The sequence below is a fragment of the Lates calcarifer genome, linkage group LG15 (genome assembly GCF_001640805.2).
Source record: "Lates calcarifer isolate ASB-BC8 linkage group LG15, TLL_Latcal_v3, whole genome shotgun sequence".
Lineage (NCBI taxonomy): Eukaryota > Metazoa > Chordata > Actinopteri > Centropomidae > Lates > Lates calcarifer.
Window position 1 is genome coordinate 30250282 of NC_066847.1, and position 23636 is coordinate 30273917.

Consider the following 23636-nt stretch of genomic DNA (forward strand, 5'->3'; position numbering starts at 1 on the left):
AGCATATAATTTCTGCTGCCGCTTCACTTTGGATTTGTGAATGAAGCGCAGCTCAGTTAGTGTCCAGGAGCAGGTCATGAATAATGCAACGACCCTCATGTGTTTCTCCAGCTGCAGCTGAATCACACTGAGGCTGCGTTTGGATGCTAAGGTGATAGGAGGCATTTGTTTTGATGTGGAACAGAAAGGAGAGGTCACTTGTGTGAGCTGGCTGCATCACAGAGACTTTAAATTGCCTTTTGTCTTTTCACTAGGTCTTTGCTATAGATAAGGATGTGTTCATTAAAGTGCACATCCATTAGAGTCTTGTTGTGTTCCCACTACATGTCTAGTGCTACAACTGCTGCAGCGTTTTTGCAAGAAATTACACGTCAGATCTATAATCTTGATTTGCTGTTGATGAAGTCATGTAGTGGGTGTTTTTTTGCTGTGATATCCTACCAAAAATATACTATTTTTTTCCTATGTAATTTTTGTCTTAAATTGTTTTTTTTTTTTTTTTTTTATCAACTGGCTATCAAGTGAATCAGCGTTATTTTAACTGGAAATGCAGGCAGTTATCAAAGCTGCATTAACAGCTTAAATGGAGAAAGTAAACTCCAAAAAAAGTTACAGTAGCAGTCATCAGTTCTTGTCACTCACACAAAGTACAGTCCCTTTCACATACTTATTTGATAAGTTGTTAAAATAAGAATATTGATTAGAAAAAAATAATTATCCAATCATAGACTAGTCATTAAACTATTAAATAAGTTCTGTATTTGTAGGAATGTTGCTGTTATTTTGGGATTTCTCTGTAACTAAACCAAACAGTTATGCTATTGTGTCCTTTCTTCTATTAAGTAAATCTTGCTTTTATGTTCTAATGTTGCCGGAATGCACATTTGTGCTGCTCTGTTGCTCAACTTCTGCCCTTCTCTAACAGCTCATATTTTAACTGTACAGTAGTTCATGAACTATCCACAAGGCCCATTCATCATTCTATCCCTCCCTGGAGCTGGCACTTCACTTTAGTGAGATTACTCAGTGTTCAACATAGAAATTCAACACAGAGAACACAAAAATCATCTTTACCCATATGTGCTTCACTACAGTGCTGATATCTTGTGGTTTGTACATTCATTATACTCAGACTGTGATCCACTAGGCAGGGACCAAACCTCCTCTGTGGTTCAGTGAATCAGCCAATCACATGTGAGGAGCCCTTACCTTGGCTGCTGAGCAAGGCTGGCAGTAGTGATTTATGAAGCCCTTTGAAATTTATGGAAAGTTGTCACGTACAAAATTAAGGGAATGCTTCACAGAGCTTTTTCCTCACCAAAATGTCATTATTATTTTGGTGGGAAAGTGGGAGAAATGTAGGAGAAAAGTGGCTTATGAATAATTGATTCTGAACAAAAGAATAAATGCATTAACACACAGTTAGCCTCCTCCAGGCTTTTCATCCACTTCCTAGTTGGTTTCCCTTCTGACAATCAGACAATGATAAAATGAGTGACAGCTAATTTTAGAAAGTTGGGGCTTCTGAGTGTAACCATACTTCAAAGTATTCATCTTAGCAAGTTATTTCACACAATTTCTTATTTAATGTTTAACTGAACATGTTTCAAGATTTTACTTCTATTCAGTCTTGTTACAAAGAAGATTTACAGAGAAGATTTTAGACGTTTGAAACAAAATGTATTATTTTAATGATGTGATTTTAGTGTATAGTGTCTGTGTTATATTTTTTTCTTAGTTCTAATTGACGTTGGATATTTTAACCAGATGGAGTAAGGTGATGAGATAAATAAATGGGTACTTTCCTCTGAGGTTCATAAATTCAAAATCAAAAGAATTTAGACACACTGTTAGTGTATGTCCATTGTACTGTGCACACAGATAATACATCAGATACGATACAATCTGTATCAAATCTGAATCATTTATCAATTCACTACACTCAGTACACTGTCTTCTTCCTCATCTCTCTCCTTTTGCACACACATACACACACACACACACACACACACACACACACACACACACACACACACACACACACACACACTAGATTTTAATCTTGTGTCATCCTGTTGTGTATAATGCATTGCATTAGTCACATTGTTGCTTGTGACTCTCAATCAAACCAAATAATTAAACAGGAGAACTGAATGAGTGTATGTTTTTCTGATGTGAACAGTTGTTTTATGTGTGTAGCTGGAGAATGCAGGCTGCAAATTTGACTGCATTACATACCATACCGTTTAATTAGGTCAGATCAAGAAGTATGTTTTTCCTTGCATATATTTTCTGTGAAATCTAAAGGTTAAAATAATGAACAGCAAAAATTAACAAAAAGAAATGCATTAGTCAGCCATGTTATAGAGCGTATAGAGTCTATTGCAGTGAGAGGAGTGAGTGGTGCTGCATCCTGCTGCTTAGTCTCATTTCTCTCTCTCTTTCTGTGTATGTGTGTGTGACAGAGACAGAGCAGGCTTTCATTAGGTTTTGACAGGGACTGAAGCGTAAGCAGTGCAGGGCAAAGTAAAGTGAAGCTATAGACTACAGACTGAAGGCCTCAACCTTAGCAGAGTAACACAGAGATGTGTGATGAAGCACTGTGAAACTCTGGCTGATACCTTACATTTCCACCTGCACACAAGCAGCAGAGCTCAAAGTTTAATTGAGTAGCATCAACATGCACACACAGGGTCAGAAATAAATCATGATATATATTGAAAGAATCTAGTTCAAAGCAGACCAACCACTTAATTCCTCTCTTTTGTTACCTCTCTTTAATCTACAGGAAACGAAGCCCATCTGCATCCAGGGATCCAAACCAAAAATACGACCAAAGGGAGGGGGGTGACCACTCACAGTATGCCCCGACGGACGGCGGCATGCCCAGATCACCGTCTGACTATGGGGATGGGGACCCTCGGCGGGCTCCGCGGGGCCCACACATGTACCCAGACGTGGATGCGGCACGGATGGGCTACCGGGATCGGCGGGGCCCTGGACGCTGGCACTCCCAGGAATACCCACTGGACCAGGAGCTAGATGGACCACCCAGCGAGTATGACCTCCAGCAGCAGCGTCAGGAGGAGTTTCAGGCACGCTATCGCAGCGACCCCAACCTGGCACGCTATCCTGTCAAGCCGCAGCCCTACGAGGAGCAGATGAGAATGCATGCTGAGGTGGGCCGCTTGAGGCATGAGCGCCGCCACAGTGATGTTTCCCTGGCTTACACGGAGCAGGATGACCCCGGCCCCATCCGGCTGTCCCGACAGCATCTCACCGAGCGCCGGCCGCCTATGGTGGGACAGCGCTCCTACTCTGTTGATCGCTCCTCCCCAGGGCCCATGGGTCCTGGCCTTGGAGGTCACAGAACCTCCAACCACAGCCCCCCAACACCACACCGCAGCCCTGTGCTGGGCGACCGATCAGGGGACCTGCGGAGAGGAGACCTGGGTGTAGGTGGGGATCCCATGAGGAGGCAGCAGCACCACTTGGACCCCAGTTCAGCTGTTCGCAAAACCAAGAGGGAGAAGATGGAGAGCATGCTGAGGAACGACTCTCTCAGCTCAGACCAGTCGGAGTCGGTGCGGCCACCACCCCCAAAGCCCCACAAAACCAAAAAGGGAGGGAAGATGCGGCAGGTGTCACTGAGCAGCTCAGAGGAGGAGCTGGCCACCACACCGGAGTACACCAGCTGTGAGGACGTGGAGATAGAGAGTGAGTCAGTCAGTGAGAAAGGTAGGGGCCACACACACCACCAGCCTCTCTCAGTCTACTCTGTTTCTGCTACTTTCACTGCATAGAGATAGCTTTCTTCAGCACTGACTTTATATTATACAAATTCAAACTGCTGAGATAATTTTTCATGCAATTGTTAAGACATTCCTTCCAAGTATTACTGACACAACTTTGTTTGAAAAGTCAGATTTCAGCTAATTATGCTTCATTCCTGCTGTCTCATGTTATGTTGCTATTGATTTTGATGATTTGTGCAGCTGGTGATTCAGATATAACTTTCAGATTCCCCAGTCTACAGTCTGTGTATGTCCTTTGAATGTTAGTGTGTGTTTATATATGCATTTTCATGTGTAGGGCTCATTATTTTCAGTTTCACTTTGAATTTATCAGTGTCCATTTAGATATTTAAACAGCCTGAAATCTGTTAAAAACATCATTAGACACATAAAAAGCTGGGCAAAAATTGATGAAAATATACATTTGTAATACAACCATTTTGTAGATTTGCGGATAAATGTTTTTTTTTCCTTAGTGCATAGTCAGCGGCTCCTTTACACTTTCTCCACATTTTTCTCTTCAGTTTCCATTTTCTGAGATGTGCATCTCTTTAAAGGGCTTTCCTTATTGCTAATTCCTAATTGCTTATTGCTGCAAATAGTTAATTCTTTGATGTGTATGGCAACTTTGGTTTAAAGCAGACTGCTTATTTTATAAAATTCCAGAATTTACAGTAAAAATCTTAGAAACCTGAAAATAATGAGCCTTATGTATGTGCAAAGCAGTATTATGTTTTATGTTTGATATCTGTGAATTTACTTTAACAGCTCCAGTACCTTTGAGGAGGAGGCTTGTGCTCTCTTGAGCCAGATGTGTTTCAGTGTGGATGGGTGTTATGTGTTTTTAAATGAATGTAATGCTACTGCTCTTAAAGCCTTATCCTTTTGATGCTGCTGGCACACTTTGCCGGCTCCTGCCACAGCTGTTTCACATGATCAGTCTGTTCTAATGGACAGTGTTGCATAACTGACAGACAGAGGGAATCATCGAGAGATCTGGGGTGTGGGTGTCTAGTGAAACAAGGTGAGCTGAGTAAATAACAATTTCATTGTATTTTATTGCATAGTTTTATGTCATCACTGCTGCATATAAATGAAGGGCTGTTACTAGCAAAAGGTAATAAAAGAGCAGAGGTTGATTATGTTTTCCTGCAGTATGCTGTACTTCCCTGGTTAGCATTGACATCTTGACTTCTATATTGTTTTGTCACCACCCATACAATTCTGCTGATGTCATTCTTAGTAAGTTGGTTGGTTAACTTGGTGACATGGTTTAGGCGTAGATGGTGAAAAAGACATTGATGTTTCTGCTCAGGGTTTCTGCTTGGTATTGACTTTGCCTGGCTACAACACAAAATAGAAATGGACTTCAGATTGCTCATGGCAAATGTCCTACTTGCTTAGAGACACAAGCATACTTATCCAAGTGTATAAACACATACTGGCGAGCAAACAGTCAGAGTGACCGAATGAAATGCCACTTTGCATAGAATCAACCTCAAAGCTATTGTTTGGGCTGTTAGCTTCTTGACTACTCCACCTGGTTGACAGTTGTCGTAATTGCAAATTGATTTTATTGTCAAACCTGTAATTACTGAGGCTTTTTACCTAAGAAATGTTAAAAGCTCCAAACAGAAAGAAAGGAAGAGGAGCAGTTGACAAATGAGGAACAAAAAATAGAAAGTAGAAAACTACAGTAGCACAGTTTCCTTTTGTCAATGGCACTAGACCAAAGCACCTGCCACATGCTCGAAATGTTTAATCTAGAGATGAGTGGAGAAATCAAGTTGGTCTGCTCTGTTATGTAACTGTTCTCCTTACTAAGGGAAGCAGCAGTGGCGCTACATTATTGATGTGGGAGTTTCCAGGTTTCCAGGTAGCCATGGAACAAAAATAGGGAGAAAAGCAGGCTGTTCTGAGGGTCAGAGTTTCTGTTGTTTCTGTCTGACTCTGTCTGTCTCCTCCACAGGTCAGCCTGTGTAGGAGAGAAAGGGAAAACAAAGAAAAGAGTTCAACTATTGACTTGAATAAGTATAGCTTTGCATAGCAGCTATAGAATATCCTCAGCTGATTATGTGGAGCAATCTTTTCTCTTTATTTAGGTATAATTGGCAGTTTTATTTCTATTTCTGACATAATTAAGGGTGCTGTGATATGCTGCATGCAGAGAGTCTGATAAATAGTTAAGAAAATTCTACTCAATCATTTATTTTAGACCAGTGTCCTTGTTTGCACTCTTTTAGAGTAGACTTAATTGTGCAACAGACAGCAGAGAGGGGATCCAAACTTTAGGCCCCAGATTTGGACATGTGATATCCTAGAGTATTAATATCATCAATAAAACCTTATATAATATGGTCAGATATGTACTCTAAAATATAACAACTATCTCGATAAATCAGTCCAGGATTTAGCAGTGGAATAACTGTAATATGGCTGTAGAAATAGCTTAGATGTATTGCACAGCAGTTTAAAATGCTCCCAAAAAGAACATCCTTAGACAGAAATCATGATTTGCTTCCACTTTTCAGTCTAAAAAGCTGACCCCACGAAGAAATCTCCCTCCATGTACTGTAACATGCAAACCAGCACTTTTTGATTAGCTACTTAAGGGAGCATTGCTAGAGACCATCACCACAAATGAGAAAAGGCAGGAAAAAAAATAGCCAAAGCAGCTAAGCACAGAACATCAATTGTAATTGAATGTGAGGCCATAGTGGGAGAGAAATGAAAAAGAGGGCAGAAAGCACCTTTTGGCCATATGTGGCCTGTCAGCATCTTGGGGTTTGTGCACTCAGCTTGACTGGGTCAGGAGATGGGTGTGTAACACTGGGCTAAGCAGGGTGCATGTCATGCTCTCGAATCTTCAATACCCCGCGGGGCCCACTGAGGAAGGAGGAGGGCTTAATGGGATAGGAAGGAGGGGAAACCAAAGTGAGGAGGAGACTGGAAGAGAGAGGGTGTGCCTGCTGTAATGGGCCTGGCTCGTGCCTACGAGCACCGGAGACTGATTTATCATGATGGCCTCTCCCTGTGTTTTTCTCTTTATTGATTCCCCTGACATGCAGTCTCATAATAGTGCCGAACAGACAGAAAAAGAGAGGCTAGCTGGCTAACTACAGCAGAGAGGTGGACATTGTGTAGTGACAGCCTATGTTACATCCTCATCAATGGCTTTCGGGATCAGTTTTTGCAGCTCAGTATGTATGTCTGAATTTTAGTTTGTGCTACCAAGCTTGTTCTTGTCTTATTGATTTAAGCTTTTATACCTTGATTGGCACTGCTACTGTGTTATGTGCATAATGAGGGAAATTAGCTAACTTTTTTAGATTTCAGAAGATCTGCCTTTACCAGAGGTTTAACATGACACTGTAGAACCTTCCTAGCATGGTGACTATGTTTAAACATACACACTGTTTCACCCTTGCCTTTTTTCTGCTTTCGCCCCTTGAATTGTAGTAAAAACAGCATCAATAATTAATGATCCAATTAATAGTTTACACTGGTTTTTATTGAGCTGTCAAAGTGATGGAGAGCCTGCTGGTGGTGAACTCCACCACTGCCTGCGCTCTGCCTTTGCCCTGAATCAGCACTTTGTGGGGCCTCGGAGCCGGGGCGAAACGGCAGGGCTGGGCGCAGACTGCTGATGCTCACAATTTATGGCCGTGATGAGTTTCCTGCTCCCTGAAAAACCACACAGTGCCTCGCTGGGGATCAGTGCCCAATTGTGGTGTGCCACTGTTAATAAAGCTTGGGGGGAAGAAAGGGGAAAGGCTGTACGCGCCTCCATGCTGGCGCCCACTCAAATCCTCTTTGACAGACACTGAGGGTGGGCAGGGGAGGGGGTTGCTGGAGGTGGAAGAGTGTGATGGGAGGAAGAACAAGCACAGGTGGAGGTGATGCTTACTGATATAACCTTGAGATAATAAGCATCTAATTCTGTAGCATCTACTGTCAGTCTATTTATAGCTCCAAAATTAACAAACAAATGTAAACCTCTCACTGTTTCAACACAAGGTGATTTACATTATATGATTCATCCTCTCCCCGATCATAGATGCAGGCTTTAAGCTGTTTGAATTGAAATGTCATGGCTACATTAGGCAAGTGACTTGTTCAATGGAGAGTGTCTACCACTCTGAACCATGCTCTGGTGTTAATGCTGCCAACAGAATAACAACTGGGAGGCAAAGAGGGTAATGACTGTTGTCAGCTGTTGGTTAGAGGTCCACAGAGGGCAAAGCCTGTCTGGGGACATCCATAATGTTTTATCACAGTGCATAACTGTGTACAGTAAGTAGTTTTAGCACTCCCATAGACTGATGGATGGATAGTGATAGCGGAGGGACAGAGGGAAGGAGGACAGTTTGTTTGTTTGTCCCATACTGACTTTGCAACTTAGTCACAACTCTGAAGATGAAGAAAACTGCAAATGTGGAACTGTCCTCAGAGAGTTTTACTACGATAGGTATGGATATGGATAGTACTGTTTTGAAACACAATCAAACTAACAAGCGTAACAGTGCTAAAGGTGAACCATTTCAACATCACCCCAAAGAAGTGCAACACTTCTGTAGTAAGGTAAATTAATGTTTATTGTTAAAAAAAGAAAAGTACTCCACTTTTGAAACTATAAAAGGGTAAGAAACATGAGCAGTCAGATCATGACAGACATTTTAAACAAACCCCCACATTAGCCAAACTTTGGCAACTGTGGCTCAGGAGAAAAAGCAGGTTGTATGTTAATTGCAGGGATAGTGATTCCGTCCCTGATTCATTCTGTCCACATGTCAAACTGAACTTTGAACAAGGTACTGAACCCCATATTGTTCCAGATGGGCAGGGCAGTGCCATGAGCCATTATTTGAGACATTTCAGATGTGTTCACTTCACTTCTTTTTACTTTGGATTAAGTTGTCTTGGATAATATGGCAAACTGTTGTCAGGTTGTAAACAAGAACCTGTATCAGCTAGTAGTTTGATGAGTACACTGCTATCAATAGCAGAGGACAAGTCTATGAAATAAGACTCAAATTGTAATAAACTTGAATTGTCCTTTAAAACAAGATCTTCATAGTCAGTATGTACTGCAGTTCTGCATCAGTTGGGTGTGCACTGCCATTTTTTAGAGGACTTAGAAGATGTTGCTATATTTATTCACAGTGGCACTATCTTTACACAGCATTCTTCTTCCACTCAGCTTCTTTTCTCCATATTGAAAATCCCCTCCTCTTTACCCTTGTGTACTTCAGTCCCCCATCACCCCTGCTTCTACATTCAGAAGCATATGCAGTCTATTTTTATGCCTTTCCATCAGACTTCCCTGATTTCCCTGAGATTGAATCCTCAGCCAGATAATGCCTGAAGGAGGCCTGCCCTGTATAGATCCATTAGGTTCTACAGCTCTTTGCAGGGGAAGTGAAGTGTGGGAAATGTGATGTATATGGCTCAGAGGCTGCACAAATGCAGTACTATCAGACAACCTTACCTGTGCCCACAGCTCTAAGGTCCACTACAGCAACAGAAATTCATGCAGGCTCTCAAGTATATCAACATCACATGTACAAGTGGAGGACCAGTGCCTGCTGAATGCCTGTCAGCACCAAACAGACTATCCGTATTGTTTAAATGACTCATCCTTTATAAGGGCAATTTAATTAGGGCCATTTCTTAATTCACTTTATTACTGAATTGTAAAATGACTTACCAGTGTAAGTGAAGAACATTTAAATGCCCATTGCCTCTACATAATGGGATGTTAAATGCAGAGATATGCTACACACTAAGGTCTTGGGACAAAGAAATCACCACTTTCTCAGCAGGCAGACACCACCCCTCTGTAACAACTGAAATTCTTTTTTCAGTTGGACAGCCTCAACCTTCAGCCCTCTTTGCTTCCATACTACTCTCCACAGGGAATCTTAGCTCTACCTTTGGATTCAATATTTTTCACTCTTTTTAATTAGCTTGGATTTCTAAGCCTCTTAATCAAATTGAAAATGCTCTCCATCTCTCTGCTCTGTGCATCCACATGGGAAACCAGGGCAAATCCTGTACAATGACAAAGTTAGTTCTGCAGACGCGTCTTTCCAATAGATCAAATACTCACAGTGAGTTGATATCAAATTCTGTATTCTCTTTTTGGCTGTTTCTTATGATGGAAACAACACATGTAATGCAAAAGGTGGGGCTACAGGTGTTGATTTTCCCCTTTAGGGATCGTACTACCATCAGTTCCTCTCTAATCCATCAGCTGGAATGATGAGAAAATGAAAAAGTTTAAAAATCGTCGTAGAAACCCCTATTTTGTAATGCCCAGGCTGTGTTCCTCAAGGCTGTGTCTACTGACACTACTACAGAAGTTGTAATCAGAGCCTCATCTTTAAAAGCTCTCCCTGGTGCACTTTAGATTGAGGTCAGTTAAGGCTATGTGGCACTGCAATCTGAATCCCTAGTTAAACACATTAGAAATCTGCCCTCCTCTCTCCTACAGATGCAGCTACTGTAGGATAAGATAGCAGCATGTGCATTGTTGTCTGCTGATTTGAACTGAGTCCTGGCAAAGAGTTTTAAACAGTGTTCTCTGGAAATAAAGATGAAAATAGCCTTATGTTTGGACAAATATTGTTCTCTGATTGTGCACCTTTGAACCAACATGTGGGAAAATACAGAAATGTGTTTTTCATTATACAGTGACCACTATATTCCCAGGATTTTTTTTTACTTTTTGTGTTAAACCATCCAGATCTTTTTAGTTAGTATTTATTTAGTTAGTATAGACAATGGCCAAAACAATACCCACATTCATTAAACATAAGTCATTTCCTGTGTGAAATAGCTCTTTGCTTTCATAAGTGTTTTAACATATGTTGGCCCGCCTCTGCTTTAAAAGACTGCAAGAAACCCAGATTCAATCAGCTGAAACTGAGGTGGTTGATAGCCAGTATGATTTGGAAGTGGAATCAGTGATAAAGTTTTCTGTGAATTAAGACCTTATTTCCCATATTTTGTGTAAACCTGATTTTTTTCTATCACAGAGAATGTAGATCCTTGCTCCCATTTATTATGAAGACCAAGACATATAAGAACACCAATTAATGGGTTAAAATTATGTCCTGGTAGAACAGCTCTCGTGAATGAACATGAGAGAGTGACAGTAAATGATCAGCTTTTTTGATTCTAAATTGAACACTGCTCCTGTATGCGCCGAGTTTACATATTTTCAGTACCTTTACAAGAGTTTACCTATGATGTGCTGGTGGAACTCATTTCAGACTTTTCAATTAGAGACTCTGCCTTGTCTGTAGGTATGACTGCAGCTGTCTTGTTAGCCCTGCAGTGCACCTTACTGGCCTCCTACCAGTTGGTGAGTGCTGGGATATAATCTGTGTCCTGCAGAGATAACAAGGAAAAGAGGAGGAAAAAATATGTGGTCATGAATGTCCATAGTGAGAATTCTGTGGCTGAAAATGCAGGCTTGTGTCCTTTTCCTGCACAGTGTTGAAGTGGTCAAATCAGTATTGATCCTTCGTGTATTATTATCTGAGCTGCATCTCTCTTTTTCCACAGGGATCATAGAGTTGCACATGATGATCGCCTTTTGAGTTTGAGCAGTGTGTGTGAGTGCACGTGCCTGAATGAATGTTTGGATGTCTTGTTTTGTCCAGAATGTGTGTTATGTGTGTGTGTGTGTGTGTGTGTGTGTGTTAATGTTTGTACGTTGTGGTTCGTGGTGTCCTCACTGGTCCCTCTCGCTGTCCTCTCTTGTGTATGTGCGCCCTCCCCCCTACACCTTACAGGAGATTTGGATGGCCATTGGTGGGACCATGCATCTTGGCATAGCAGCGAGGCCTCCCCAATGTCTTTGGTGAGACATGTGGAGCCCTGCCTTGACCCCCCTCCCCTCCCTCCTACCCTTTAACCCCTATCTCTCTCTTCCCTCTCTCTGTCTCTTTCCTCCCCCCATCCCCCCTCTCCTAGAGTCTTTTGTCATTTCATGTTTCCTTCGTTTTATTTACACCTTTGCATGTTGTTTTTCTGTTTTTCTTTCTGTTTTTATCCCACACCTGTAGGGGACAGTCAAAGGGGAAAAAGAAAAACTATTGAGCAGGCATTTATGTCCGAGCCGACACACACCTTATCTGAGAGGCAAAAGAAAATGGTGCGCTTTGGGGGACACTCATTTGAAGAGGACTTGGCATGGTGTGAACCGCAGGTTAAAGACTCGGGAGTTGATACGTGCAGTAGCACTACCCTAAACGAGGAGCATAGCCATAGTGAGAAGGTACTGAGACAATCTAGCCTGCATTTTGTTATTATTTATGACCTACCCATCCAGTCTTTGTTTGCTCTCTGTCACTAAGTGTAAATAGGTGAGATGTTTGTTTTTTGGATTTTATTTGACGTTGTATAAATTGATTTCTCTTGCGATTCCGTTCCTTTTTATTTTTCGGTTACTTTTGGCTCCACCTTGCTTGGTGTTGCCGAAAAAGTCTTTTGGGGGCACCCTCTTTGCTTGCTACTTGTACTTGCTGTTTTGCTCCCCAAACAGAAACTACACATCTTACAATAGTTGTTGAAGAAAAGCATTGACACACAACCTCTCTGTTTGTCATGGCACTCAGGAATGTGGGTCTCTCCTAGTTGCATGCTCGTTCTCCTCCGTATGTTGTGTTCTTGCTCTGCAGCGGTCCTGTTTAGTGCAGTAGGAACACCTTTACTCAGGCCCGTCCTTCTCACTCTGCTGCCCTACCCCACAGCACCCAGTCCAGACAGACCTGCCCCCTGCCCAACTTTCCATTCACTTCTATAAAACTCAAATTAATGTGAAAGCACAAAACAGGGAAGATTTGATTTGTTTTGCACAAAGAATTAAAACATTTGTTTTTCTTTTTTCCCTTCCACTGCCACATCTGTGATTTCACCCTATCTGTGTCTCATGGCTTTATTCTGTGCTTTCCGTTTTTCATCCTTTTTGTTCTTTAAACTGATGCCTCATGGTCTACCTCATTATGTTCTTGTGTCATAGATGATCTTTTCCCCCCTTTTTTGTTGTCTGCTATCCCCTCACTACTCCACTTGATGGTGGTTGTATGTGTGTAGTGAAGCACCGGAGTGAGACTCCAGTCTTCCTGCTCCAGTTTGAAGAGCTGGTTTGAGAAGGAGTGTTGGGGCTGCTTGCTTTTCTCTGCATGGGGCGCTGCATGAAGCTCACTCCACCTTCACACTGGCAGATTCACACAAGCTCTGGAAATAACACCTAACACTACTGTCAAATTGTAATTACGAGTTGAGCTTTATTGTAAAAGTTGTCAATTTGTCATCAATACTTTTGTCGATAATTACCCTTAAGGACATAATATTCCTTCATTTGGAATTTAAATAAATAAGCACAATGTCATCTAAAAACAACAAAAAATCTTGATGAGTCAACAGAGTTTGTGTGAGCCTTGTTCTCTGAGTGAATAAATACTACCCCCATGCCCTCTTTCACTGTGGACAGTTGTCTGCTTTGGTCTGAAGTGATCAAATTCAAGTGGATGAGTTGTTAAACAAAAGGTGTGTTGTTGCTCTGACCTTGTAGCACCCGGTGACGTGGCAGCCATCCAAAGATGGGGATCGCCTAATAGGGCGTATTTTGCTCAACAAGCGAATGAAAGATGGAAGTGTGCCTCGAGACTCAGGAGCTCTGCTTGGTCTGAAGGTGAGCTTATGACATGTCTGGTTACCCAACTGTGTGTGTCTGAAGGTATGGTGCAAACACACGCACATAGATACAATGAACATTTTGAGTTGGACCATAATGCTGCCTTCAAAATAGCATGTTAAATTACACATATACAACACAAAATATGTCGCACCTAAGAATTCTAGGACACAATTTTTTTGGTTCTACTGGACTGTGATTCTTATTTGTGGCTTCATTTTTGTTTGGCTCACTGATTTTCCCCTTGGCTTCCAATTATTGATTACATCATAGTACCACTCAGTATTAATATTCATTAGAGGCTTGATTATATTCCTGATGAATATTAATGAGAAGCATTTGATATTGAGCTCTATAATTTTCTGTAGTCACTCACACTGAACTTAATGAACTGCATTCAGCCTCAGCAGAGAAAACAAGACAGTCCAGAACCAGTCAGTGTTGTCACTGCCCAAATATGACAATTGGAATAATATTTTATTTGCACATTTATAACATTGTTTATGTTTTCAGTAGTGCCATCACAATCCCCACATATTTACTTATACTGTATTTATTGCTATTGTTCTTATTCTTGGTTCATATGATTTATACCTTTTCAGTCGGTTATTTTTTTCATTGCAGTCACTACACTGCCAAAGCATATAGAGTACACGTTGTTGTAGTAGATGTTTTGTTTTCCCTTCTCTTATAACTGTTGCATAAATCTGTAGGTGGTGCACACTGGTAGAAAAAAAAGCTGAGCAGCCAGTCCAGAAGAGCATGGTGGGCCATGAGGAGAGAGAACAGAGAGCAGCAAGATGGGGAAAAATCATTACTGATTGAATGAGCCTCCTGAAATGGCATGTTTGTGTCTGCTCAGTGCCTCTGTGCGTTTCTGTCTGCTCAGCAGTAGCCAACCAACCCGGCAATCCAGCCAGTCAGTCCATCAGTAAAGCTGCCAGCCTCGCCCTCACTGCCCATCTCTCTCTCTCTCTCTCTCTTTTCCTTTGCGAGCCTCCCTCTCTGGCTCCTGCCTATTACATAAAGCCATTTCATTTAGCAGACCTCCCTAAGCTCCTTTGTATGTTGGCATTCAGCTGCCATTAAGAGGGATTTTTATTTGTATGATGCCCATGTAAGCTGAGCAGAGTCGAGTACACCAGCTCAGGACTGTACAGTACAGCTCTAGCCCACGGCCCTGCACAAATACAGAACCACAGATCGGCACCAGAGTGTATCTCTGGGGAATAAAGCATAGCTGTGGACATTTAAAAAAAACAAAACAAAAAACAGATGCATTTTTACCTTTGACCCTCTCCTTGTAATGCTTTTATTGAGGATTCATACTTTGTATGCAAAAGCTAAAGCAATGGCATCAACAGGATACATGGAAAAATCTTTCTACTCCATCAAGCTGTAACACACATGCTACATCTATAGGTTTTGCCATGAAGCGTTAACATGGCACATTATTGTTGTGGTTATATCAACACTCACAGTTCAAGTTCTGTTTACTCATGTATTTCATTGCTAATCCAGTCACATCTTTGTTTCTACAGGTGGTGGGAGGCAAGATGACAGAATCTGGTAGACTTTGTGCTTTCATCACTAAAGTGAGGAAAGGAAGTCTAGCAGACACTGTTGGACACCTCAGACCAGGTATTAGAAAAACACAGGCCCTAGCTTTTATATATTAAATGAGAAGATTTAGCAGTATTCAGCAGTATACATGCTCCTGAAGTGCATGATGATATGTACTTTCTACACTGTGACAACAGATACTGCTAGCATGAAAGATTAATATGTTCCGTGTGGTATTCAATATCTCTGGTGTTTTTGCAGGTGACCAGGTGCTGGAGTGGAATGGGAAACTTTTACAAGGAGCCACGTTTAAAGAAGTTTACAATATCATACTAGAATCCAAGCCTGAGCCGCAGGTGGAGCTGGTGGTCTCACGGCCTATAGGGTGAGAGATCACAAATAACAACATAATACTCTTTACAAGACAATTCTGGTGGCAATAAACAATATGACGCCTATGTTGACAGTATCTAAGTTGTTACACATGAGGAGAATTTGTACTGAATTTGTATTACATTTTAAGATAATACACCAAACATTCTGAAGCAATGTAGTCTCTTGCTTGTGTTGAATATTTGTTTGGAAATATACGTTTTATTTGCGTAATTAAAAAAAAAAAAAAGTTAAAAAAGTAATGTCAGGACTAAGGCTTGTCCAGAGTATACTTGTATACCTGCCTCTTACCAAGTGCATGCTGGGATAGGTTCCAGGCCCTTGTGACCCTGAAAAAGGAATAATCACCCTGAGAGGATGAATTTATTGACCAAATTAAATGTTACTCTTTTGCCAAGCAGCTAGACATTGTGCTTTCTAGGCAACATCTACAGGTTTAAATGTTTAAAGAGCTTCTTGATATTGATGTAACTGTGCAGTATTTAAAAAAATAGTTTCAGATGTCATTTTTTAGAATATATTTCTATATAGTAAACATCCATGAACAACATGCACATCCCAAACTAAAGGATTATTCATCAGACTGCAACTACATCATTTACCCTCATCATCTCCATTGCTAATCTTCCTCTAAAAGCAATGACGGTTCTTGCAAAATGTCTCATTCGCGTAACCTCACTGCCTATATGACTCAAAAGTAAGTTTAAATTGTATTTAAATCTCTATAATATGGAGACTTGAAGAGGGAAATACAAGAGGGAATATAGCTCGTACTCTCACAGAATGTGTTTGTGAAGGAGTGGGGCCGACTTGTTTATTCAACATCTGTTCCTCCCTCCCTCCCTCCGGCTCCGACTCTGTAGGCTCGGGCCTCGTATGGGACAGAACAATGCTGCCTGGTAAAATGAAAGCCTGCCACCTGGGTTGTACTCTCTTCTCCAGTTGTTTTTGAAAGGGGAAACTGTGCAAGAAAGCAGCAGCACCTTTACTTTGTCAATTCCTATATCTGACCTGCTTTGTGCTGCTGAGGGAGACGCTGGGTGAATGAAGACTAATGCGGTGCTTACAGTCATTAAAGCACAGTGCATTCAGCATTAGCTCAAATTGATCCTCCATCCCCTACTTCTCCGGTGTCTCACACACTCACACTCTTTCTGTCTTTTTTTCAGAGATATTCCAAGGATACCAGACAGCACACATGCACAACTGGAATCAAGTAAGTCTTGTCAAGATCATTAGCCAATTTCATTATGCCATTTTATTCCATTAATCGACCCAGAAACATCAAGTGAAAGAGATGTCTGAGAGAGTTGCTTCTGTCACTCTGCTTCTCTGAATTTCCGTTTTCTCATGGCACGGTCTCTTGCCTTCTTTGTGTCTCTCTTATTGTGTGTGCCCTTCTATCACTCTTACTACCATCCCCCTCTCTTGTTTTACGTCTCCCTGTTACTACAACTACAAACTAAAACCAACATCACTACTAAATAATCTAACCATGTCATCTGTGCCCTGTCAGGTTCAAGTTCTTTTGAGTCTCAGAAGATGGATCGCCCGTCTATCTCTGTCACATCCCCCATGAGTCCCAGTATGTTGAGGGACGCCCCCCAGTACCTGTCAGGACAGCTTTCAGTAAGTGACCTCAGCATGACATAAAGACTACATGTGAAATCCTCTGGAGGGCCTGCATTGTTAAATTGCTTTGTCCAGTGTTGAAGTCATATGAATAAGATGGGTTAGTGAGTATAATATTACCATTGTGCATTGTTATGCCTGAAAATGTAACTAAAATCCTACTTTAAACCATTGTTAAGGCCACGAGACACAGCTTCTCTCACTCTGCCTGTTCAGCTGGCCCTTTACCAACCCAGCACAGGGTTGTAGATCAGGTTACTCTCTGTGTTGTCCATTATCTAGTATAAAATCCCTCTTGGGGTAAATGGGTAAGAGGCTGCATTAAAGCAAGAGATAAATCAACACTCAAATTTAGGATCCACAAGGGAAATAGCTGTAGCATCTGGGTAACACCTCTAGGACATGTTTTTCTCACAACATCGATATTTATGAGAAAAGGTTGGGTTTGACTTACATTGGGATTAAATGTTTGTGTCATTTGAACCACGTCAACAAATACACACACAAGTGCTTCCTGTTAGCCAATTAGAATAAGCTCTGTAATTTGCAGGTCCTTTTCTTGCCCAGATACCTGTTATAATCTATATTTCTGTGAGTGTGTTGACCTTGAAATCCAAAAGCAGCTCATCATTGAAACAGCTCTGATCATTGAATAAACCCTATAAAAGCTGCAGTGCCTAATGACTAATTCTACACAGTAAAGAACTGTCAGTATGATATTTTCGGAGCAGTCTTTAAATTATGTTTAAGAATAACAGCTGGGGTTAGCGTCACTGTGACGCAAGCTCTGAGGCAGAGGAGAAAAGGTCCAGAAGAGGAAGAGAGATATAATTGTGATCCATTGATAATTTGCTCAAAGGGCCTATGCAGTACAGAGGAGAGAAGCTCAGGGATAAGTAATCTTTGACAAAGTAGAAAGAAGCAGAGAAACAAAGATATATATGAAAAGTGAGACAAAGCACACTCACTGACCTAAATCTTCCATCTAAAACTACAGACTTCTGTTGTTGTGTTTATAGTGTATTGTGAGTTTTTGTTGTTGTTTTGTGGGGTTTTGGTTTATTGCATTTTCTTTTCTTTTTGTTTCCTTTTTTTTCCTTTTTTTGCTGTTTAATTTTGCTTATCCAGAGCCAAAGCCTTAGTAGAAGAACAACGCCTTTTGCCCCTAGGGTCCAGGTAATGGGCCCTGTCTGCAGGGCACAATCTCTATTTGGTCTTTGCTCATTGACTGTTGACTGGCCTTTTTTTCTGTTTCCATACTTTGGAAAATGCATTCCCAGGGAAATGGCAGCTTCAAGTTTCCCTCTCAGTGCAGTGCATTGTGTCATTTTCTTATATTTGATTTCTTGGTATCACTGTTATGATGACAGTTATTATTACTCATTTAACCCATTCACATCATTATACTTAGGTAGTGCATGCTCAACTAATCTGATCGCATTTTAGGAGACACTCTTCCATTGCCTGATTTCTTCTACTCCAGTGGCAGACCCCATCTTATGTAGTCATTTTTGGGATCTCCACTATGGCAATGCTGGAGGGTGTCTCCATGAATTTTTCCTGGACAAAGGAAAAAGGACTTGGGTTATTTTCTGCTTCATTGTGACACGAACCCAGGCCTTGATAATTCTACACACCCACAGAAGGAGTCCTCCATGTGCCAGTTGAAGTGATGTCAATTAGCAGATCTTGGTCGATGGTTCTGGAGTTTCATGTTGCAGTGAAAAGATACCAAGTTCACCGTCCTATCTCGGAGACCAAATTGCCTTTTTTTTCCCTCCAGATGAGATTTAAATTGTAAGCAAATTGTACCTCCCAAATAACAAACTTCAAACAAGACTTTCCTTCACTGTGAGGGTCTCTTTTAATCTGTCATCTTAAATATCAGACTGTCTTCTCTGTGGTTTTTGTTTTACAACACGCAGTAGAATCACTTTGTGTAACTCTGTATTCTTGATTCAGTTAGCCTGAAGGTTAATACTCCTCCTCGGAGCTTTGGGTATTTATCTTGCTGACACTGTTATGTTGTTTTTCATAAAAGTACACTCATCAAATTTAATATAGATCTGATATGAGAATATTATTATTACACGTAATCGAGCATGCAGATGTCTGCAAAGATACACATTGGTATAAATTTAGAAGAATTAAGGTAAATATTTTTTCATGTCTGTGTTTGTGTGTGTGAGCTGATATTTGTAGTCTTGGAAAAGCGTGTATATTTCAGTTAATTATTTACTGGTTACAATGTAGAGTCTTTTATGTATTGTATATTTTAGCAGTTTACAAATGGACAATGTATATCGTCACACATATTGTAATCAATATGTTTCCAAGGTAAATACTTCAGAAATATTTTACCAATCCATAGACAGATCTTGCAGTATCTGGTATTTTGGTGGGCTACAAGTTTGAGGGATTATTTGGTACAATTTGTTTTCCATTAAGCCCCTGCTGTCTGTTTTTGCCTATACCAGATCTATTAACTTGTCGTGAATGCCTTCTCTTGCGTTGCTGCATGTGTAGCTGGTAGTTTTAAACAGTGCAGACCCTTTCCATAATCATAATCATGTAATCATATGAACAAGAAGTATGGACAAGAGCTTAGAAGTTTTATTTCTCATTTCATCTACTTTCTTTAAGGCTTCAGTTGGATTTTTTCTTCTTCTAAGTGTCTTCTTTTGGAGTCCATACTTCCCTTTTAGTGTGAACTGTCTTCGATTCCTCTTGCAACAGCATGATTGATTTCTCCACATCGATGCCCATTGAATATCTGAAGGAACATTATTAGATGCATAATCATCACTGGTAGACGATCCGTTCACCTAAGTCAAAATGACATTCATACCAGTTGTATTCAGTTGCATTCAGTGTATTCATTGAGAGAAGTTTATAAAGATTTCAAAACAAATATTTTAATGTAAATTAAAAAAACACACACAATGAATGTGGATAATGTAAGTATAGCACCATGTACACACCTAAAAACACATCTTTTCACCAAAGGAGGGTCTTTGACCATAGAGACTAAAATATCAATCATATTTTGAAATCTTATTTTGACATTTTTAGCATTATCATACCTTATTAACAATGACACAGCAAGTCGATGTTTCAGTGGACACATAAGCGTTGATAGATTTCCCCACGAAGCATGTGACCTGACATCATCTTAGCAGGTAGATATCTCCCTTATCACTGAAGGGTAAATACAGGAGAAGACCCTAATCTGTTGTCAAAAACTGTTTGTTGAACTGTGATAGGCCTCAACAAAAGACACAAATGTACATGTAATTACTTAATTTCTATCTTAATGATGTTATCTTCTCCTGCATTATTCCCTCTATGAGTTGTTACTCCTGTTGACCCTGAGCTGTCTCTCAGCAGGCTGTCTCTGCTCTGCCCCTGCAGGTCAAACTCTGGTATGACAAAGTGGGCCATCAACTAATTGTCACCATCCTGGGCGCCAAAGACCTGCCACCCAGGGAAGATGGTCGGCCTAGGAATCCTTATGTCAAAATCTACTTCCTCCCTGATAGAAGGTAAGAGTAGAAAGAGTTACAATTTTCTGATATGCTTATTTCACCCACCAGCCTCATTTAATGCCATGTCATTCTATTGCATTCAGAAAGGCATTGACCATTAATAGGCAGCACAGTCGAACAATCATTTTTAAAGGGTAGATTTTGTATTAGTGTGACATTACAAGGTCTGTGGATGTGTCTAGTCACTTTGTTGGTTGTTCAGTGTTATTTTCCATCTATTATCTATTAAGCAGCTCTCTCTTATGTACCAATGAAGAAGTGGACATTTTCAGAAAGATAGTACAGTCCTCTTGCTCTCTCATCCTCATCAGCATGCCACAGTGCTGTGCTCTGTCCAGTGTTGTGTTATTGATCTGTTGTATTCGTGGCTCTTCTCTATCGTGGTTGTAAATAAAAACAGTTTGAATTATTGTTCCTCCAGCGACAAAAGCAAGAGGAGAACAAAAACGGTAAAGAAATCCTTAGAGCCCAAATGGAACCAGACCTTTATGTATTCGCCGGTGCACCGGCGAGAGTTTCGGGAGCGCATGCTGGAGATTACATTGTGGGACCAAGCCAGGGTGAGGGAGGAGGAGAGCGAATTCCTGGGAGAGGTAAGAAAACCACACCCCGCCCATCAGGGACACTCACTGACAGTATCTCAGCTAAGCCTCTTGAATAGGGTTAAGCCTTTTGTAAAGCTCCTGGCCAACACAAGGTTTTTGGTGGTCCAGTTCTTGTCAAACATGGACAGGAAATTTTGTTGTGTTAACTTTCTGTGTTAAACTGCTACAATAAATAAACACATCTCAGCAAGAGGGAAGGGGTTGTTTGGGATTCATGCTCACTGTAAGAACGCTGTGCGTATTGTAGCACCAGTGTTTTGTTTTGTGTTGCTGTAATTCAGTCACTGAGTTAGTTTGCTACCATTGGAGTGAGGACATTTTAGGCTGAAGATACCTTACTCTGGCGTTTTTCCTTTGACAGATCCTGATTGAGCTGGAGACGGCTCTTCTGGATGATGAGCCACACTGGTACAAGCTACAAACACATGATGTGTCCTCCATCCCCCTCCCACGTGCCTCCCCGAATGCACAGCGCAGGCAGCTCCATGGAGAGAGTCCAACAAGGCGACTGCAGAGTACGTAACACCTCTGTCCTTGACACGAAACTCAAGTTGTCATGGTGAAAAATACATAGAGCCAGGGAAGCTGATTTTCTTTTATAGGTGTCAGATAAACAAAAAATTGCAACTATGGACTACAAAGTCAGTAACATTCCTCTTGTCTGTATCATCACAGTTCAATGTATTGCAACACCACCTTTGTTACCAGAACTTGCATGCAAGGAACATTAAGATTAAAAGATGGCTGGTGAATAGTGATCATGTAACTGAACAAAATTACAAAATATAAATATCTTTCAGTAAAGTGAATTAACAAGCTCGGTCTTACTATAGTTGATCTAGGCTTTGTCATTTTTCAAATCTCTACTTATAACCATTATAAGTATGTGATCTCATTTACAAATAAGGTGTCTTTTGGTTGATTTTAAGTCACACTGGCCACTGGTTTTTCTATTAGGTTTAGTTTATTATAGCTTTAGCAGCCTTTGTAGTGTATGCATATTTTGTCTATGTCATCCATGTTACATCAAACTGCTTCTGCTTTTACAGACAAAGGCTCATATTCATACAACTCAGGTAAAGGACCCTGCACTTGCAGGCAGTGCTGCTCTATGGAGCATCTGAGTGTTCTCCTGTCCTTTTGAAAAGATGCATCCTTGTGCCCTGACTCTCAGCCCCTTTTTCCATGAAGGGTGCGTGTTTCTGCTGCCTGGATTTCAGTGTAATGAGCTGGTGTACATTTTACACCACTTGTTTGAAATCCACTCATTGTAGCAGACATGTGCACACTCCAGGGAAAGAAAGATTTAGGTCACAGTGGTCTCTCCCTCTGTGTTTACCTGTTAGATATCTCACAATCCCACCTTGCAACCCACAACTATATCCTGAAAAACTGCACTCAATCCTCATCCTAATGTGGTGTTATAAAAACTCAGGCTATCTGCCAGTCCTGGCAGACACAATATAAGTTGATTGTGACCACTTGCTTTTCCTCAGTTATGCACTGTATATTGTTTATTATTTTGCCCACTATGAATATGTTCCCTTTTAGAATTGCATAAAACACTGTTGGTAAACGTCTGTAGCCCCCTCTGCTTTGCTTGTGTTTGTGTGTCTTGAATGTGAATATGTTCATGAAATTGTCATGGGATACAGTAGATTATTCTGTTGCTGGTGTGATAGTTTTTATTCTTTATTCATACTTATTAGTCTTACGGTGGGATTATTACTTAGAGAAACAAACAGAAAGAATGCTTTGATTATCTGTGAACAAAATATATCATTTTCTAGTGTCACAAGTCCTCTATGCAAAACCCAAAATAGCTCTTTTCATGGCCTTTCTCTCACCACTTTTACATTCTGTGAGCAGACTCTGGTTAACATGCTTTAGATGACTGTACTGTAGTCTGTAGGACTGTCCTTCTTCTATTGGACACTTAGGGCTTGCTCACTTCCCCACCAGGACGATTTTCTGGGCAGTTAGTGGTTAGTGTAAGGTGAAAGAGCTGACAGCTGTAAAAAGTTTCCAGCCAACTGAGATGAGAGGTTGGGAGCTGCACTGCCAGAGTGCAGCACTTGTCATTTCTGAAAAAGCACACATGTCCAGTTGATTTAGGTTGAGTGAACGGTGAAGGTGGTAGAGGGGCTGCAGGGAGAGGGTGTCATACTTTACAGAGAGGGGACAGGGAGAGGTGATAAAGCTACTGGGGAGGATGAAGAAAGAGCTGTAAAAAGCTCTATCTCTTCTGCCACCTCACCTTCACATGTAAATTGAGTGACTGAATGTGTCACTTAAAAGTGTCACAGTTCAGATGAAGAGAGATGTGCTGTTTGTGTTGATGTTGAGAAATGAAATGCAACATTATTTGTTACAGCTGACACATATTTTCACATATATA

The 23636-nt window shown here is 41.0% G+C and overlaps 1 protein-coding gene across 9 annotated transcripts in view; it reads left to right on the plus strand.

Moving 5' to 3' along the window:
• rims2a (regulating synaptic membrane exocytosis 2a) overlaps positions 1 to 23636 on the plus strand; it is a 143056-nt gene that overhangs the window by 67758 nt on the left and 51662 nt on the right. For 8 of the 9 annotated variants that reach the window (XM_051076339.1, XM_051076340.1, XM_051076338.1 and 5 more), the window contains 11 exons: positions 2789 to 3738; positions 11867 to 12078; positions 13378 to 13497; positions 15042 to 15141; positions 15325 to 15448; positions 16626 to 16672; positions 16973 to 17085; positions 18217 to 18264; positions 20500 to 20630; positions 21055 to 21226; positions 21600 to 21753. In XM_051076339.1, coding sequence (XP_050932296.1) covers positions 2789 to 3738; positions 11867 to 12078; positions 13378 to 13497; positions 15042 to 15141; positions 15325 to 15448; positions 16626 to 16672; positions 16973 to 17085; positions 18217 to 18264; positions 20500 to 20630; positions 21055 to 21226; positions 21600 to 21753 — 2171 coding nt within the window. The remainder of the gene's footprint in view (positions 1 to 2788; positions 3739 to 11866; positions 12079 to 13377; positions 13498 to 15041; positions 15142 to 15324; positions 15449 to 16625; positions 16673 to 16972; positions 17086 to 18216; positions 18265 to 20499; positions 20631 to 21054; positions 21227 to 21599; positions 21754 to 23636) is intronic. The other variant, XM_051076345.1, reaches the window with a different exon arrangement.